The 19,280-nt window shown below is 32.0% G+C and overlaps 3 protein-coding genes across 3 annotated transcripts; 2 read left to right on the top strand and 1 right to left on the bottom strand.

The window, feature by feature from the left end:
• The first annotated feature begins 61 nt into the window (after positions 1-61).
• Positions 62-3,756, top strand: LOC113518259 (zinc finger protein 624-like). The gene is made up of 6 exons (XM_026903092.3): positions 62-412; positions 863-1,118; positions 1,323-1,386; positions 1,478-1,616; positions 2,239-2,472; positions 3,286-3,756. The coding sequence occupies exons 1-6, from the start codon at positions 302-304 to the stop codon at positions 3,754-3,756; spliced, it is 1,275 nt and encodes a 424-aa protein (XP_026758893.2). The 5' UTR covers positions 62-301.
• On the bottom strand, positions 2,967-11,120 carry LOC113518289 (gastrula zinc finger protein XlCGF57.1-like). Its single transcript, XM_026903138.3, has 8 exons — positions 10,869-11,120; positions 9,760-9,885; positions 9,328-9,470; positions 8,747-8,885; positions 8,218-8,442; positions 6,647-6,802; positions 5,931-6,048; positions 2,967-5,419 (listed from the first exon to the last, which is right to left on the bottom strand). Exons 1-8 carry the CDS (start codon positions 10,986-10,988, stop codon positions 5,151-5,153), a joined length of 1,296 nt encoding a protein of 431 aa, XP_026758939.2. The 5' UTR covers positions 10,989-11,120; the 3' UTR covers positions 2,967-5,150.
• A 4,147-nt stretch (positions 11,121-15,267) lies between these two features.
• Positions 15,268-18,268, top strand: LOC113518192 (N-acetylgalactosamine kinase). Its single transcript, XM_026902995.3, has one exon. It carries the CDS (start codon positions 15,757-15,759, stop codon positions 17,212-17,214), a length of 1,458 nt encoding a protein of 485 aa, XP_026758796.2. The 5' UTR covers positions 15,268-15,756; the 3' UTR covers positions 17,215-18,268.
• The last annotated feature ends 1,012 nt before the right edge of the window (positions 18,269-19,280 follow it).

Here is a 19,280-nt window from a genome sequence, read left to right as displayed (position 1 = left end):
ATACATATATTTGTTTATTTTATTGATATAGAAATAATGTCTTTTTCCATAACATCGTAACTTTATTACACTTTGTTTTGGATAAATGCTTATCACAGACTACTTAGAGAACTACGTTATGCTTATTAAAAAAAATCAAAACAAATTACAAAACTGAAAATCTGCAAACAACATTAAGTTCTCACAACTGTAATCTATTTATGTCTACATTAAATTCTTATGAACGAAATTTCTTAAATGTGCATATCGGCAAGATAGGTATAATTAAATAATTGATCTGAAATCGCATATAGAATACGATATGGCTACTTGGAAATTATGTCGAGCATGTCTGATTACAAAGGAATCATTCACTTATAATTTATATGAGAATGTGTCTCCTGATATTTATAATTTCTGCACTTCAGTTGAGGTAAATTTAATTTGAATTTATAAACTTCTATCAATGTATTATATTTGTTAAATAATTAATAAATACAACTAATTATAATCCTTTGGAATGGTATGAGAGGTACCATGGACGTCACAGTTTTTTATTTACTTGTATTCTTCGGAAAACAAACACTATTTCCAAGTCTAAAAAAACAAAATGATACATTTTTAATTACAGCCTATTTAGATTATTGTAGTTTTGATGTAACAATACCTTTATCTTAGAATTTAAAAAATAAAAAAAAATGTTACTCAAAATGAAGTCTAGACTTGATTAATTGCATAGTCAATATCTATGACACTATTCATATTTTTAGGTGATAGTTACCACTTTCCATCAGGAGGGCTTTCTACTTGTTTACCATTCCAAATTGCATAAAACAAACACTATATTAATTTTTTTTTTAATAATACTGACAAAACATTTCAGATCCGAGAAAATGAAGACTTGCCGAAAGGTCTATGTAATTCATGTTATGAACTTCTTGGCAAGTACACAGAATTCAAACAGACCTGTATCCAGTCTCAAAGTACATTACTAAATTTAGATCTCAAGAGTAATTTAAAAAAAGAAAATAGAACATTTCAAGAACAAATATTTATAAATGAATGTGATAAAACAAATAAACAACCTGAAATTGTCACAGTAAAGGAAGAGGGCTTCTCTGATTATAATGATGCCAATGGTGAGCCTAAAAAACTAGTACCTATATGTAAATTGTATTTTATTTATTTTTTTTATATTCATTATAGTACAAAGGTTTATATTGAAATGTCTGTTAGGTCATAGATCAATTTACAACTTAAAAATCTTTAAATGTGATAAAATAATTTTAGTCATACCATGTTAAAACATTTTAAATTACAATGTTATTGGTGTTTCTTTTTAGATTTTTTAGAGACAACTGATTTTTCAATAGATGATACAGCTAATGAAATTAAACTGAAGAAAAGGTAATTATATTTATTTCCACTCAAATATAAATTATTGTTCAAAGAAATAGTTGTAAATATAATAATTTTTATCACAGTTTCTGTGTTTTAGAGAAGTAAAGAAATTAGTTAAGATAAAAAAGAAAAACAAGGTGAAAAAACATTTCAACTTTACATGTGAGATGTGCAACAAGAAATTTATCTATTTAGAAAGATTTGAAGCACACAAACTGGCACATGAAGGAAAAATAGTAAGTTAAATATTTTAATGAATCTTGTAAACATCTGTACTTATTCTTGTATGATCTGCACTTTGTCCTACTGTGTTTTGCTATCCTTATGAACATTATTTATGTATGTGTATGTATGTATTTATGTCTATGTATGTGTGTATATATATGATTAAATGTGATATAATTAATTATGTACAAACTAAAGTTTGTCTAGTTCTTCTTGTTTGAAAATTGACACAATATTGCACACCACTCTACCCACTGACATTGATGCTCCTTTCGAATTTAGGTTTACTGAAAGAAAACTCTTTTAGTGTGAAGCTCTTCTTTGTACATATGCTTACTAATATATATTAAATGGTGCAACAAAGTGTAAAATAAAAATTAATATTTTAAATGTAAAAGTGGGTTTGTTTGTTTGTTAGCTCATAGCACCTTAATGGTTTAACCAATTTCTAAGAAATTTGACATACACTTAATATATAAGATATAGAGAGATGTAGGCTACTTTATAGCCAGTTGCAGGTAGAGGTGACAAACATAAATAATAACACAAACATAATTTATTTTGTGAAAACGTGTCTTTGTGTAGCAGTGAAAAAAATACATGCATGACAAATACCGAAAATCTTTTTTCCAGGTACCAATTCATTGCTTACCTTGCAATAAAACATTTATGACGTGGAGTGGATTGAAAAGGCATAATGAAAACGAACACACTCTTGTCAATCTCGAGTCTTTAAAATGTATCACTTGTGGGAAGATATTCAAGAATCGGGAGTCTTTGAAGATGCACAGGAAGACACACGGGGAGAGGAAAATGTATGTTTGCGATGTATGCGGCAAAGGATTTACAACAAAGTTTATTTTGAGGGTAATATTGCATTTACAATTTTGAATATAATATAGGACTTCGTGTAAACATTACAATTGGTGGTAATATCATCACCAATATAAATGTTAAAGTGAATTTATTTGTTACCTTTATCATTATATCAGCCATTAACTGTCTATTGCCTCCCCCAAAAGGGGAGTACTGCCAGCAGTTGGCTTGGCGGTTTAGCAACCACAGTCAGACTTTGGTGATGTTTTAAGAGGGATGCTGTTGCCCGTCTCTCAAACATTAAGTTTCTTTAGTCGCTTCTCTTGACACCCACGGGAAAGGAAGGGATTACCTATTCTATACCGATACTGACATAGCATAGAATTGAAATTGAGATTTGTTACTTTATAGTGTCTTAATGGCTTAACCTATCACAATGTAGTATACACGTACTGTATGGGATAGAGAAGGATATAAGATACTTTTTGCCCCGGTCACAAGAATGAAGTCGTGGGTAAAAGTTACTAGGTAATAAAAACAAAACAGACAGATCATAATAACATTTACTGAATCTTACTATCACAAACATAATTGAGATAACTTTATAGTATCTCTAAATAGTAAACAAAATCGTTGTCGGCATCCGTCCGTACTTATAAATCACGTAACAGAATTTGATGATGGTTTTACTGTACCTTCATTACAAAAATATCTAAATGACCGTAAAACCCGTTAGGCTGCTGGCTAGTACAATATAATGGCATAACATAGCGTATTCCTGACATTTGCCCAAGTAAATGTATGAAGATGTAATAATAAAAATAAATCCTACATAAACACTTTGATTTTTTTTTTTCTTTTCAGACGCATTTAGAAACTCATAAAGAGAATAGAGAGAGACAGTACACGTGTGAGCACTGTGGCAAAAAGTTCTACACCAACACAATACTACTATCGCACGTGTCTAGACGCCATACCGGCCGCAGGTTTATTTGCCAAATATGTAACTACCCTTTCACGGACAAATGCAATTTGGCCAAACATTTGCTCATACACGATGGAAAGAAATTGTACAAATGTGACATTTGCCTCAAATCTTACGGTACTCAGTCTTCGTTAATAGAACACAAGCGGATACACTCAGGAGAGCGTCCATTCCTTTGCAGTTATTGCCCAAAGGGTTTCCTATCGAAGAGAAGGCTGAACGACCATCACAGGACCCACACTGGGGAAAGACCACATAAATGCACTGTCTGCGATTTGGGATTCACACAGAGAGGCACTTTGAAAAGGCATATGAAAGTGCATGACAGAGTTATGCCTGTGATTAATTAAAATAGCTATAGTAACCATAATTATAGATTGAATAAACCTATAATGAAATATGCATTCTTTCAACAGTATATACAGTCAGCATGATATATTGATATTTCTGATTAAATCTATTCTGTACCTTCAACATTAAGAGAAAAACTGAATGTTATGCCAGCGTATCCTGGAACTGAGATAGGCTTATGCATACTCATAGACTGAAGAGAATAGATGAAACAAAACTATTAAGGAGTAACTATAAATATTATAGCGAAATATGAGGGAGATCTGTATTTAGCAATGGACTATAGATAAAGTCTAGAAATAGTGATAAACATTTTTGTATTTACCAATGTACTGTAATGCTTAAAAGAAATAGTGACAGGTACAAAATAATAAATCGATTGCTAACCATTTAGAAGGATTTAACTGTGTGATAACGATGCTGTTATAACTATGGATGGAATTGATATCTCAAGTATATACTATAAGTATTGCAATAATAAATATAGTCTGATTTAGTTTAGTACATAGAAAATAATTTATTTTAGAAATATACCTCGTATTTATTTGTACATAAATTGGGATGTTTACTGTAAATATTATGACAATTGGAAAATATACACATGACTGATGAGAACTTGTTTTTTTTTTTTAAAAAAAACCTTTATCAAAAGAAATAACAAATCAATAGTTAGTTCAATTCTATCAAGCCAATCTGATAGAAAAAGACTGTCGTCTCTTTTAGATTTCAGTGAAAAGATAAGGACAGATAATCTACTCAGTTCCTAATCTATTATCAGATTACTGTATTTTGTAGTTTTTTCTATAAAGATGCACTCTCTAGCAATGACAGATTTGTACAGTTAATAAAAATAATGTTTATTTATTTATTTCACAACTTTTTTAATATAATGGAACACTTAATACCATAGATACATCAGTTATGGAGAACTGGTGCCTGAACTGTAACGTGTATATTTATTTTGTTTTATAATTTTTGCCTCTTTTTAATGCGTAAAAACTAATTTTATTTATTAAATGATTAAACATAAATACGTCAAGATACACAAGACGTGTGTAAGTATATGGAACATTGATAAGAAGCCAATTTAATAATTAGCTCACAAAAAGGTTGACCCGATTTTGAGGCTCCATGCTCTGTCTATATAATGTAAGGATATTAAAAACATTTTTTGTCCAATAAATTATAAAATTATAGAAAATAAATTTGGCCCCAAAATTTGTCGCTGTAGACTGTAGCCTACTCAAGCTGCTGGAAAATGCATTACTGGTCTCCACTGCTAATTCCTATTCCAGTTCTGCACCTAGTAAGTTCACAGACTTCGGGTTTTTTCAGGCAAATTTTGGTTTGATTTAATTTCATTACTTGATATGGACACAAATACTAAATAACATCACGCTTCTCCATTCCACTGAGCGTACGACACTGCAATTGGCGTTATGGTCTCCACTTGTATGGGCGGTCTGAGAAGTAAACCCTGGCTCTCGTCATTTCTCCCGTGCCCCTTCATATGCCTATTGAGTGCGCACTTTTGTATAAACGCCTGGTTACACAGCTGACATTTGTGAGGCTTCTCTCCCGTATGTATCATACGATGGTTTCGCATGTCTTTACGCGCCATAAACCGCTTGGGGCACAGATCACATGCATATGGGCGTTCGCCTAAAATTAATAAAATAGGCATGTATAAATTATATATGAAGCAAGAGATGTAAGTATAAATAAAGGCACTCAGTACTATCCTTTTTAATCTGTAAAGGACCCAGCATGAAGATATAGACATATGCTCACGACAGTAATCTCTGGTAGGGTAGTCAGAGTAATAGATTTTATAAAGGGTGATGATAATAGGACGGTAACCCCGCTTACGCTATGCTATATGCTAGCGGGGTACCAATGAGTGATAAAAGATGAAGATGAAACCAAGCCATTCTATCCATTTTGATGAGTTTTCTAGGAATTAACCACCATAGTTTATAGGGGGGATCACGTCGACCTAGTAGGATATGTATTCTAAAATGGTGTGAGTACGATCCTGTGGAATTCTTATTTACTAAGTTAATTGATACTTAGATCCCACATCTATATGTTAATTTTATTACATTTTCTGGATTCAGTTTTCTTTAAATGGATTAATAGATTAATAAGGGCTTTAAAAATATGAATTTCCTACCTGTATGTGTTCTCAGATGCACAATTTGAAAACTTTTACACTTGAATGTTTTGTCACAGAATTCACAAGAAAACGGCTTGTCCGCAGAATGAGATCTCATATGCTTGTACAAATCACTCTGGAATATATAAAAAAATGTTACATCTATATTTTTTAGTAATGTTCACATTTAACAGTGTGGTAAAAGGACAGTAGCATAGAATATTACAACCACTATGATTAAATGTATATAAATTTGTTGAAAATTGTAGAAATTTAGTATGATTTTTTTTTGTCAAGTATCAACATTTATTGTACTGTAGTTACAGTACTGTACAAAAGGTATTTATATTAAACACGTTATTATGAATAAGAACTAAAACTTTCTACAATTTTTTTAACTATGAGGTTGTTGTGTGACCATCTTTCAAATTAAGAAATTAGCACAAAGGAAAAAACAAAACAATAGCTAAAATAAGTTTATAAGGTTTGTAAAATATCAAAATGTTTTAATGTATATAAGGGAGAGGTTCTTATGTGCTCCTAAGAACCTCTCCCTCATATGTATACATACATATATGCGACATATGGACGATGCTATGAGTTACATCATATACTGTAACAAGCATGGTGTTGTTTATGTCTATAGTAAAGACAATGTTAAGATCACTTTTTGCACTCTAGTCATCTAAGTGTAAAATTCAATAAATAAATACATAAATATTTAAAAACCCAACCTTCACATAAAACCTCATATCACATAAGGAGCATGCAATATTCTTGATCCCAGAGTGTCTTATGAGATGTATCTTGAGGTAGCCGGGCTGCGCGAACTTCTTACCACACTGCCCACAACCGTATTTCTTCTCTTTTTTATGTGTCTCTAGATGTGTCTACGATGATAAACAATTGCGATACATTTATATAATGAAATTACTATTTTTCTATACAATATAAACATCAGAATATACAAAAGTCTGGTTGAATATTCTGAGTCTTTTCCTCTGTTTGGATGAAATTATTAAATATCAGGCAATGATACCAATTTTCCTCTTCATTAAATTAGAATATCAAGAATTATATGAAAATATTTTTTTATGGGTAAAAATGGAATGGTAACCCCGCCTGTGCTAACGGGATACGCTGGCGGAGCACCAGTGAAGGGTGATAGATGAGAATGAAAACAGGCCAGTTAGCCCATCATGTGAATTCATCAGGAATTAACCATGATAGTTTTCAGGGGGAACCGCGAGGAAGTCGACCTGGTTGGGTATATTGCTAGCAATGGGATTATCAGTCTCCATTACTAACAATCCCTTTCCCCCCAATATATGAAAATATGTTTGGTTGGACACCTCTATCTCATTCATGTTTCTACCGTGAAGCAGTTGTGTTTGCATGGCTGTGTTTCGGTTTGAAGGGTGGGATACGGCGTACATTTACAGGGTACAGAGGAATAACACCTGAGTCCTCAGGATTGGCAACGCATGGGGGGTATCATGGGCGAAACAATATACTCTGTTATGTCCATAGTTCTCCTCATGTCTATAGGCGATGGTTACCACTTTCTATCAGGTGATCCGTCAGCTTGTTTGCCATTCTAATTTGAATAAAAAAATATACAGAAGTCAAATACACATTATAGTGTGTGTACACAGTGTATTTGTTACAAATACACTGTGTACCCAATGCAATGAATTGAGTGTTGAGAAGACCAGTCTGTGACTAGTGCGTTCAAGTAGTAATAGTAATTAATTCGTCATACTCATAAACAAGTTGACGTAACGAACATTCGTTCACGAGTGTGACGAATTACACTGTAATAATGGAAAAGCAAGACTGACAGTAAATTTTTTTTTATACAAATACAAAGTATATGGTCAATTACCATACTTTTCGACATGTGTTTTCAATGTGACCAGCGTGGCAGATTGCTACCATTTTGCCAAATCACTTCTAAATTTTGTCTGTGGCCGATCATGCTGATGATTTACAAAAGTGGCAGATTTGAAGGATTCCATAAAAATTCAAATTACCTAATTTGAATATTCAATAAAGAGATCTTTTTTAAAAGTAAAAATGGCAGTAATCTGCCACAAATGGTAACACTGGGTGTGACACGAGCGATATTTTGTTGCGCGCGTAATTGACTTTAAATAAATTAAAATTTTAATTAATCACTGTCTGCGACTGTTAAGCAAGTCAACTTCGCGTGCCCACAACATCAAGTTGTGTTAAACATTAATATTTTACACCGCCAACAAGGAGTTTATATAACAAAAAAATTATAGATAAGATACATACATACCTTTAAATTATATCTTTGTACAAATTTAGCATTGCATATATGACAAACATGATTCTTAATTCCTGCGTGTATTAATTCATGATTCTTGAGTACGTTAAGATAGGCGAAGTTCTTGCCGCAAGTGAGACACTGGTACTTGCGGACACCGGAATGGGTCCGGATGTGGCTGTTGAGATTGCGGAGAGTTGGGAATGTCTTATCGCAGTGCTGGCATTTGATGTCTGGCTGGAAACAAATGTGTAACAAAAAGGTTAAATCACAAAACAAAAACTAGTCTTTTTCAAAAGAACTCATTGCTATCAAGATGTAGATATAGAAACAATTAATTAAATTAATATCAAATCGAAACAAGTAAAATAAATTAGGTATTTATCATTTCAGCCATTATTCGTCCACTGCTGAACTCCCCCCCCCCCTCCCCATTGCCATAAAGAACTGAGCCGCCTGCATCCACTGACTCCCTACAGTTAGGTATTATATATTTATAATTTTTTTTTTTAGAAATTATAGAAGCAGTTTTAGTACCTACCTTTTTACCAAAATGACTCCGCATATGTGCTTCAAAGTTTTCATATTTCTGGAATGTTTTTTCACATTTAGCACATTTCATCCTCGTTTTCTTTTTTATTGGTTTTGAGATACCAATTCTTCTACTTCTCCTTTTAATTCTGAAATTTAAATTAATTGGTTAAAAAATCTGGTAAGAGGTTTTTACTAGTGGTCAAATATTTTACCCTATTAATAAAAAAATTTATTAAATTACAAAAAATATAAATGACTCCTACGACTAATTACTCCAAAAAAAGAAGAATATTTTTAAATATGTTTTCGATTTTATAGTATAATGGTAAGCATGTTTCTTTAGATAAATAAGATCCTGAATTTGATTTCTAGTTGGATCAATTTAGAAAACAAACTTTCCTACATTGCCTAATGTGTCTTCTGGTTTATAACCTCAGATGTTTGTTACCAAACTTTTCATAGTTTTTTTTTTTAAGTAAGATGTTAATTTTGTGATTTTCACAAAATGCAGAACATATCTTTTCCTTATTTTTAAATAATACGTCACTCCACTTCATAAAATTACAAATGTACTAATTTAAAACTTACTCAATTTCCGGTACTTCTTCATATGGACTATCTTGTATATTACTAGAATCATTTATGGGGTCTGGTATTGATGTATCATCTTGATAATCTGTTATAACAATTTGTACTGTGTCATTGACATCACCCTGGCTTTCTAGTTTCACCTAAAGAGTAAAAATCATTAAACAAAAAATAACTCAGAAAATTAATCTAAAAACAAAAGTAAAAAATATTATAAAGAATATTTTTTATTAAGAGTTCCTGAGAAAAAAATATTATAAGCTTTTGAGAATGCAGCATTTTATAATTAAGTACAACTTTTATTCCTCAATGAGCTAGTAGATTCAAATCGAAGGTGAAATAAATTGGGTATAAGGTTTTTTTATTTTATTTCCAAGAAAACAAATGAAAATACATTGTCTATTTTTTATGGAAAACTTCACAAATACTTACTATTGGTAAATGCTGTTTCAATACTGAATTGGACCTTATAACAACCTGTTTGAATTGATAAAATTTGTTCAATAAATTCACACATGTCTGGCAAACTTGTTTCGGTAAATGATCACCAACTGAAATCTGTGGAATAAATCATGTGTAATTTTTTTGTTAATTCTAATAGTATCAGATTTATTTTATACATCCTACTAATGATAAAAATGTAAATTTGTAAACATGCTTGGATATTTATATATATTTATTACACAAACACACTTAAACAGCTGAATGGATTTCGGAAATGAAATGATTTTTAGTTTATGGGTAGGTTATATCCTAATTTAACAAATAGGGTACATTCTATCTTGATATATGGTTAAAGCCATGGCCAACAGCCAGCAATAGATAGTTTTAAGAATATAATACAGCTATAATCTAATATAGCAAGTAAATAATTATTGTAAGAAAAAAAAATGTAGTTTAACACCTATGCAAATTGAATTTTATAATTATATTGTTACTGTCCATTGAATGTCCATGTCCACTGACTGATAAGAAAATGGACTACCAATCTGGTCTTATTTTGGTCAGCAAGTAGCAATTCCGCATACCTCAGAAAAAAGTTATAACACAGAATGTCCTGAACATTACTAATATTATAAAAATGAAAATTGTTTAATAAATTTAGGTAGAATATAGCAATGAATTTATAGCACACACACACCTGATACCTGAGTTCTCAGGAATAGGAAGGTATTTTAAATGACATCTGAGTATCACTATTAGAAATCAGAATATTTCTGTGATTATAATGATGCTTATTTTCAACAGGTGAGCAATGTTGTCATTCTGTTTTGTACAAAATATTATTGTTGTATTTAACACCTTAACGCCTTGACCAATTATCAAGGAATTTGTTACACGTTTAGTATTTTGAATGGAGAAGATATCATGACCATGCAAGTTAAGAAAAGTGCTTTGGCTCATGACTATTTTCTGTGTAAGAGGCTAAGAACTTAGTTTTACATAGTTTATACAGTTTTACATTGCGTATAGTTTTACATTCATTTGGAATTCTTCTTCAGACATATATACCTAAAGAAATTAAACTCTTAGTTATTTACCTCAACAGATGTACAAAATTTAAAAATTTCAGCTGAACAGACTGTAAACAAGTCTTTCATGGGTCCTTCATCTGATAAACAGGTACGACATATTTTACTAGTGTCTAAATTGACCGCCATAGTAAGAAACTAAATTTACACGTATATAAACCACTTTTTTTCGATAGACATTTAGGATTTTAAATTTATTTAATTTAATATAAATTTAAATTGTAAACAAATCATATCACGTGACATGAAATGACACAAACAACAGTCAATGACGTAATATGACAGTGTGACAGATATTTTTATTTGACAACTACATAACACCATATCCGTGCCCGCCCATTTTTCAAATATTACGAATAATTCCTAAGATTATTTCATTATTTTAGCATTTCATTCATATTATTTAAATTATTTATAGTCTCATACCTAAAAGAAGAAACAAAAACACTAGGATCGATTCTAAAATTTCAATTTTGTGTCACAGCAAAGTCTAAGAACTAATATAAACAAATTTTTTACTAAATTTAAACAAAAATATTATAAATTTTGGTATATTATAATCTATAAATCAATAATTTCCCGAAACTATCAAATTTAAATATTAAATTAAGAGATGGATTTTGTATAATATGTAGCAGTACAATATAACACGGAGGTGGCAAATAAGCATATGGCTGGCCTGATGGCAAGCCTATGATTTCAGGAGCATTATGCATATGCTGTCAACTCTAAAAGAACTCTTTACGCTTTTTTTAAAAAACCGCATGCTGTAGTCTCTTGGGAAAACCTCGACAGAATACTCATTCCATTACCTTTCAATTTCGAAGGTATGAATGTGTAATCCTTGTCGATGGCAAGCTGTATAATAGTAAAAAGTGACCATAGACATGACAATTCCTCTTAATATCTCATAGAATATATCATATTCCATTGATACATTTAGAGATATGACGGTTTAGTTTCGACTCTATTGTTACCCCCTTCCAACTTCCATTGAGCTCTTACGGCAATATTTTGAGGGGAATGTGGTGGAAATTAAATAAACGAAATTTTATAACATAACACTAATATAAAACAAATACTCAATATCGTTGTGTGTGTGTGTCCCGCCATAGAATGGGCCACCTCTTCCTTTTCCGTGGATGTCGTAAGAGGCAGTTAAGGGAACTTAATGGTCGAGGGATAGGCAGCAGCATACCTTTTTAAACATGACCAAAACCTATTTACGATTGCGATCCTATCTACCAAGCGTAGCAACTACTGGCAAACCAATTATTCGATCTTTTATTTTAAAAATGTATTGCATTGTAAAATCTTTATTGCACATAATTTATATTGGATACATTAAAAGATTTAATATACAACGGCGGACTTATTTATTTATTTATTTAAGGCAAACAAACAGCTAAAACAATACATAATTATATACTCAAATAGTAATTTGGTAGCCACTAGAATTTGCACAAAATAAAATACAAGTAAACGACACACAAAATTAGACAATACTAAATTAAACAAAATTAAACAAATATAAACAAAATTAAACAAACAAATACTATTGAAAACTACAGCAACATTGTCAATAATAATGCTCAGAAGTTAATAAAACATTTTTTCAGAAAAACACATTATTTGAGAATAATACCTGTATAACCATTAAAAAAAATTGGTAATAATTTAGAATAAAAAAAAATTAGGAAAAATTAAGACTTCTGACTGTATATTAAAGAAAAATTATATAAAAAAGAAATCTTTGACAACAAATTAAAAACGTTAATTACATATTACCGATATATGTCGTATTATATCATTCTTAAACTTTATTTTCGACCCTATAAAGGGATCTCTTACAGTCAAATGTAATAGGAATAGGAAGATAACCGTTTGTCATCGCATCGCCATCGACAGAGAATTCATCCTGACACTTGAACCATAATGGTCACGTACAGTGCAGTTTAAAAATAATTTTCTTTCGCGGTAAAATAAGCACCCTGCCGAGGTTTTCCTTAGAGACTACAATATGGGGTTCCTCAAAAAGGGTATAATAAGATTTCTTCAGGCAAAGCGTACGTAACACCCCTAGTCTGGGCGTTGATATATCTTGCGACGTCCAGTTTTGCGGTCATCTGGAGGAGAAGGCTAAGATAGCTTCCAAAAAGTTAGGAGTGCTCAATAGGGTGAGACGATATTTCATGCCAGAACACCGCCTGAAATTATATAAAGCCCAAGTCAGGCCGCATATGGAATACTGTTCTCACCTGTGGGCAGGAGCGCCACAGTACCAACTCCTTCCGTTAGACCGCATTCAAAGTCGGGCGGCTCGAATTATCGATAGTCAACGCCTTACTGTCCGACTTGACCCATTGAAACTGCGCAGAGATGTTGCATCTCTGTGCATCTTCTACCGAATTTATCATGGGGAGTGTTCTGAGGAATTGTTCGGATTGATACCTGCTGCTGATTTTCACCACCGTACAACCCGCCACAAACTAAAGTTTCATCCCAATCATCTGGACGAGTGGCGGTCTTCCACCGTGCGTTTTTCAAGGCACTTTCTTCCACGCACAACCATTCTTTGGAATCAACTTCCAGCAGCAGTATTTCCGAACCGATACGACAACATAACCTTCAAGAAAAGAGTATATTCCTTTTTAAAAGGCCGGCAGCACACCTGCAATGCCGTAGGTGTTGTGGGTGATCATGGGCGGCGGTAGTCACTTACCATCAGGTGAGCCGCATGCTCGTTTGCCCCCTGTGTTGTAAAAAAAAAAAAAAAAAAAAAAAAAAAGAAGGGATGGCTAGTAATGGGGACTAGTAGCACCATTACTAGTAATATACCCTTTCAAGTCGACCTCCTCGTGGATCCCCCTAGAAACCATCATGATTGATTTATTGTTAGATTCCTCACGGTGGGCTAACTGGCCTGCTTCATCCTCACCTGTCATCCCTCACTGGTACCCTGCCAGCGTATAACGATAGCGCAGGCAGGGTTACCATTCCATTATCATCCATTAAAAAAACACCCCTAGTGTTGCAGGCGTCCATAGACAACTGTAACCGTTTACCATCAGTCATGTTGTATGCTTGTTTTCCAACTTTGTGGTATAAAAAATAAGGTATAATACGGAACCCTCAGTGAGTGACCTAGACTTGAACATTATCACTTTTATATTTTTATCCCGTAGTTTCCACTTAATCCACAAAGATGTCAGATATGTAATATTTGTTAAAACGTTTATCTTTTTATCAGCACCTAATTCTTTGGAACTACTATACCATTGCCTATAAATTTTTCTAATAACTCTATCTAATCAAACGGTGACTTACGATAATAAAAATAATAGGCAACTACTTACCTATTTATATGTTATCTATCTTAAGACTGAAGTATACGTAAATAAAGGATTAAATTATTTCATAATTAAACATTAAATAGGTACTCTGTGTACGATCTATTGTTAATTTTTTTTAATAGATGATAATGGAATGGTGACCCCGCCAGCGCTATCGGTATACACTGGCGGGGCGCCAGTGAGGCTGAAGCAGGTCAGTTAGCCCATCATGACGAATCTAACAATAAATCAATCACGATTGGTTTCCAGGGGGAAACCATGAGGAGGTCGACCTGATAGGATATATTACTAGTAATGGGGCTACTAATCCCCATTACTAACAATCCCTTCTCCCCCCGATCTATTGTTAATTACCTGTATACCGAAGTAGATTCTATTTTTTGATATTTGTGATACGAAGTTTAAATGGCTTTATCTAAGAGTCCTAGACTAGGACTAGTTAGAAAATAACGTTGGCTAGAATTATTTATAGTATTTTATTACGTATCAGTATATACTTATACATACATACACACATATGTGTGTATGTGTGTGTGTGTGTACCTATATAAGATTTCTCATACGTAAATAATACCTAATATTTTTATTATACGATACTAGTCAAAATCTTTAAATAAAAAAAAATCGGAGATAAGGGCGAAAGCGAGATGGTTTTATTCTTATATTTTCGATCATAACTAAGAAAGACTGTAAAACTCGATTAAATAAATCAATAATAAACTAAGCTAAATAAAAAAATAAATAAACATGAGTTTCAAAATGTACAAATGAAGTCTTTTCTTAGGATACCTTACTTGGATTGGTAGTATATTTTGAAATTTTGAGTAGGTGGTTATATTTGGCCTCTATTTCACTGTTTGTCGTTGTAGTTTATATGTTAGTCTAATATTATGCATATAAGTTGCAATAATTATAAATACTTATTTAATTTTATTATACTTGCATATAAAATATTATTAGTGCGTATATACTCGTAAATTGCAAGTTATCCGCTATCAGTGAATGAATTTAAATCGTTTAATTATTGAAACGAGCATAACTTATGGCTATTCCGTACTAAACACGGTTATTCGCATAAAAGTAACTGTAAATTGACGTCCTAATGCTCATGGGCTTATTTAGAGTCAGAGTTATAGTAGATGGCAGCTTAATAATTTTAGGTTAGAATGAAAACATTGTTTGTTTTGTGATTGTTTAATCGTTTCAATTGGTTGTAAGTGCAGAATTATAATATGTTGACTAGTTGTTCAAGTCTTATCTATAAATGCTATCAGTGCTTGTACATACAATGTGAAGAGAAGTGTTTATAATAATATGTAGCGTTTATATTTATTATTGCGTGAGTTTAAGATTCTTTAGTTTACAAAAGTATTGAACATTGAATACTGTGAAACATTGTGTATAGTATAGGTACCTATATGAGTTACACGACGTACTTGCATCGTTTGTGTTGATAAAATTTTTAGTTCCAATTCCGAAGAGTCACGGAGCGCTAGTTCGGTTTGTTTACATACGGCGTTGGCATTAACATTAACCTCTCAAAAATGGACCGCGAAATAAAAAGTAACGCTATAACAGTTGCCAATGTTCCAAATACAGATCGTATTTCACGTTTAAATGAACTTTTCTTTGTGGAGTTCAAGTGCAGCCCATCTTTTTTCGTAAAAGTGCCAGGCAGAGTGAATATAATTGGAGAACATATCGATTACTGCGGCTATCCAGTGTTGCCAATGGCTATAGAACAGGATATTCTAATCGCGGCTCGAGTGATAAATGAATCAAAAATATATTTACGAAATGTTGATACAAAATATACTAAATATGATATAAATATAACAAATAATTCAGAAGACATAGAAATTAAACCAGACACGAATGGGAAACCTTTTTGGTATAATTATGTACTTTGTGGCATAAAAGGTGCACTAGAATATTTAAATAAAGACAATATCAACGGAGTGCAATTTCTTTTTCATGGTAATATACCTCCGGCCTCTGGACTTTCAAGTTCTTCTGCCTTAGTAAGTGCTTCATGCCTTGCATTTATCTATGCACAGAATGAGATACCAAATAAAACTGAGATTGCTTCACTATGTGCCAAGAGCGAAAGATATGTTGGAACACAAGGAGGTGGAATGGACCAAGCTATTGCCTTCCTTGCTGAAAAATATAACGCACAATATATAACGTTTAAGCCATTGAATGCTGCACCCGTAGCTTTGCCAGAAGATGCTGTATTTGTGGTTGCACATAGTCTTGCTGAAATGAATAAGGCCGCAACGAATGATTACAATAGACGAGTAATAGAATGTAGGCTAGCTGCTAAGATAATAGCGATTCTTGAAGGAATATCTTGTGATAATAATATCATCACTTTAAGTGAAGTACAAATTAAGCTAGCAAAATCTTTAGAAGAAATGGTAAACCTTGTAAAAAAGCATATACCAAATGAAATTTATACAAAACAGGATATATGCAAAATTTTGAATGTTAACCAAGAGAAAATGGAGAATTTATATTTAACTGCCAATACAAAAAGTCTACAAGAGTTTAAATTAAAACAACGGGCACTCCATGTTTACGAAGAAGCGAAGAGAGTTGAAGACTTTCGTAATGCATGCGGACAAAGTGAAAATGGCTTCGCAAATACATTGAATGGAAATATTTCCCAAAATGGCAAAAATACGAATAATACTCTGAATGTTTTGGGCAAATTAATGTCTGAAAGTCATGAAAGCTTGAAAACACTTTATGAATGTTCCCATGAAAACTTGGATCGTATTGTTGATATATCCAAAGAACTCGGCGTACATTGTCGTCTCACTGGAGCTGGTTGGGGAGGATGTACAGTAGCCTTGTGTCCAAAAGATAAAGTACAAGAATATACAGACACGATAATTGAAAAATTTTATGTGAATTATTGTCGCATAGACAAGACCAAAGCCAAACAATATGTTTTTGTTACTATTCCTAGTCATGGTGCAATGATATATAAATATTAAAAAGTTTTTTCACGAATTTAACATTTAAATATTTTTCGGTATTTATTTGTTTTTTTATTTCTTGTGCCAGTTAGAATGTCTAAATAATTAATACCTATATGTAAATATACATATAATAACAGAAATTGATACTTTAATATTATTTTCGTATTTAGGTTATTAACATAAAATAATTTAAATCATTCATTACGCACCTATCTTAGGTACCTACCTACTAAATTACACGATTGGCTCCTTGCCTATATTTAATTAAAAAAATGCAATCACGCACAAAATTTGGCCAACAATAGGATTTCTGGTATCGCCATAGAGAAAAAAATAAAAGATTTTTTCTATACTTTTTAATGTATTATAATTTTATAATTTATAATAATTTAAATAAATTGTGCATTTATTTACAATATATTACCGTAAGACAAATAAAAGAGATTTCGTTTACCTACTACAAATTTTATTTGTAATTTAATAATTAAGTAGTGTTATCCTAAAATACATATTTTTTTTTATTAATAAGTTCAATTTTTGCTTTATATTATATTTTAGTTACTTTTATAAATTTATGTTACATCTATTATTTATACGGTATCATACTATTTTACTGTCACAGTAATAACAAAATAAAATGCATGTAATTTTATCATAGACACGATAACGAATTACGAAATCCCTTTACATCCGTAGAAGAACGTAAAGGGATTTCCATACATACAATTCCATATATCCATACGGGCATAAATACGGGAACAGAATCTTCAAAATCTCCAGATAACTGCATTATATTTTTATTTTTTTATTATAGGTCGTATTACTGTGACGGTAAAATTATACGATATCTGTTTTGTCATGCTATGATAAATTATAAAAATGGCTATTATTTTCCATTTATTACTTATTTTTGTAAGTTATATGAATGAAATATTATAACATTTAGGTAGAATCATTATTATCAACAGTAAATATTGTATTTGTAATTTTACTTAAAGATAATGATAATATGTACCTGCCTGTCTATCTATATTTTATCTTCAAAAAATAAATATAGTTTACAGTATTATTTACTACTTTTATTATTAACATTTGAATTTCGAATTTTGTCCTTGGTTATTGTTTTATGCTTGTGTTTATTTTACATCACCTAGCGCCACTATACTACAACGGTAGGGGAGAAAGGGACTGTAAGTAATGAAGTCTAATAGCGCCATTGCTAGCAATACCTTTTTTTGTGGATGATAATGGAATAGTAATCCCGCCTGCGCTATCTGTATACACTGGCGAGGCACCAGTGAAAGGTGATAAGTGAAGATGAAGCAGGTCAGTTCGGCTCATCGTGACAAAATCACCAATGATTCAATCACGATGGTTTCCAGGAGGAACCGCGAGGAGGTCGACCTAATAGAGTATATTGCTAGTAATAGGGTTGCTAATACCCATTATTAATAATCCCTTTCATTCCTAATACACTCTATAAGGTCGACCTCCTCACCATTCCCCTTGGAAACTGTCGTTTTAAATTCTAAGTGAATTCATCATAAAGGACTATCATACCTCGCTAGTGTACCGCCAGCGTATATCGTTAGCGCAGGTGCCATTATGATCCATTAAAAAAACTAACCTGTTTATTCTATCGTCATTCACCGGTGCCTCGCTAGTCTATATAATATAAAATCTATACCATATACCAATAACGAAGGCAGGGTCACTATACAGATTAAAGAGACCCATTAAAATCAACGGTAAGTTTCGTCTTTAGATTACGTTGTATTTGTTAGGCTCTTATGTGGCACAATATGCAGCTTGAACTAGGTATCTACGATGTGGTTGCAGGCATTTTGTTACATCAAAACTAATTATCTGTTAAATAATAATAATAGAAATGATGCCTAATTGAAGTAGTATGTATTGATTGCGATTTTTGAAGTCAGTCATAAGCAAATTATCCTAAGCATAGAGTAAGTAAAATTTTCTCATCAATTATTTTGTTTTACTAATAAAGTAGGAGTTGTATAAATTTTAGTTACAGATTAGACTACAAGTAAATAGTAGGTAATTTTTTTTATACTTATCTA

Source organism: Galleria mellonella, unplaced genomic scaffold (assembly GCF_026898425.1).
Source record: "Galleria mellonella isolate WM207_F2 unplaced genomic scaffold, CSIRO_AGI_GalMel_v1 utg171, whole genome shotgun sequence".
Taxonomy (NCBI): Eukaryota; Metazoa; Arthropoda; class Insecta; order Lepidoptera; family Pyralidae; genus Galleria; species Galleria mellonella.
Note: the sequence above shows the minus strand (reverse complement) of the source record. Positions and strands in the feature narration are given on the sequence as shown.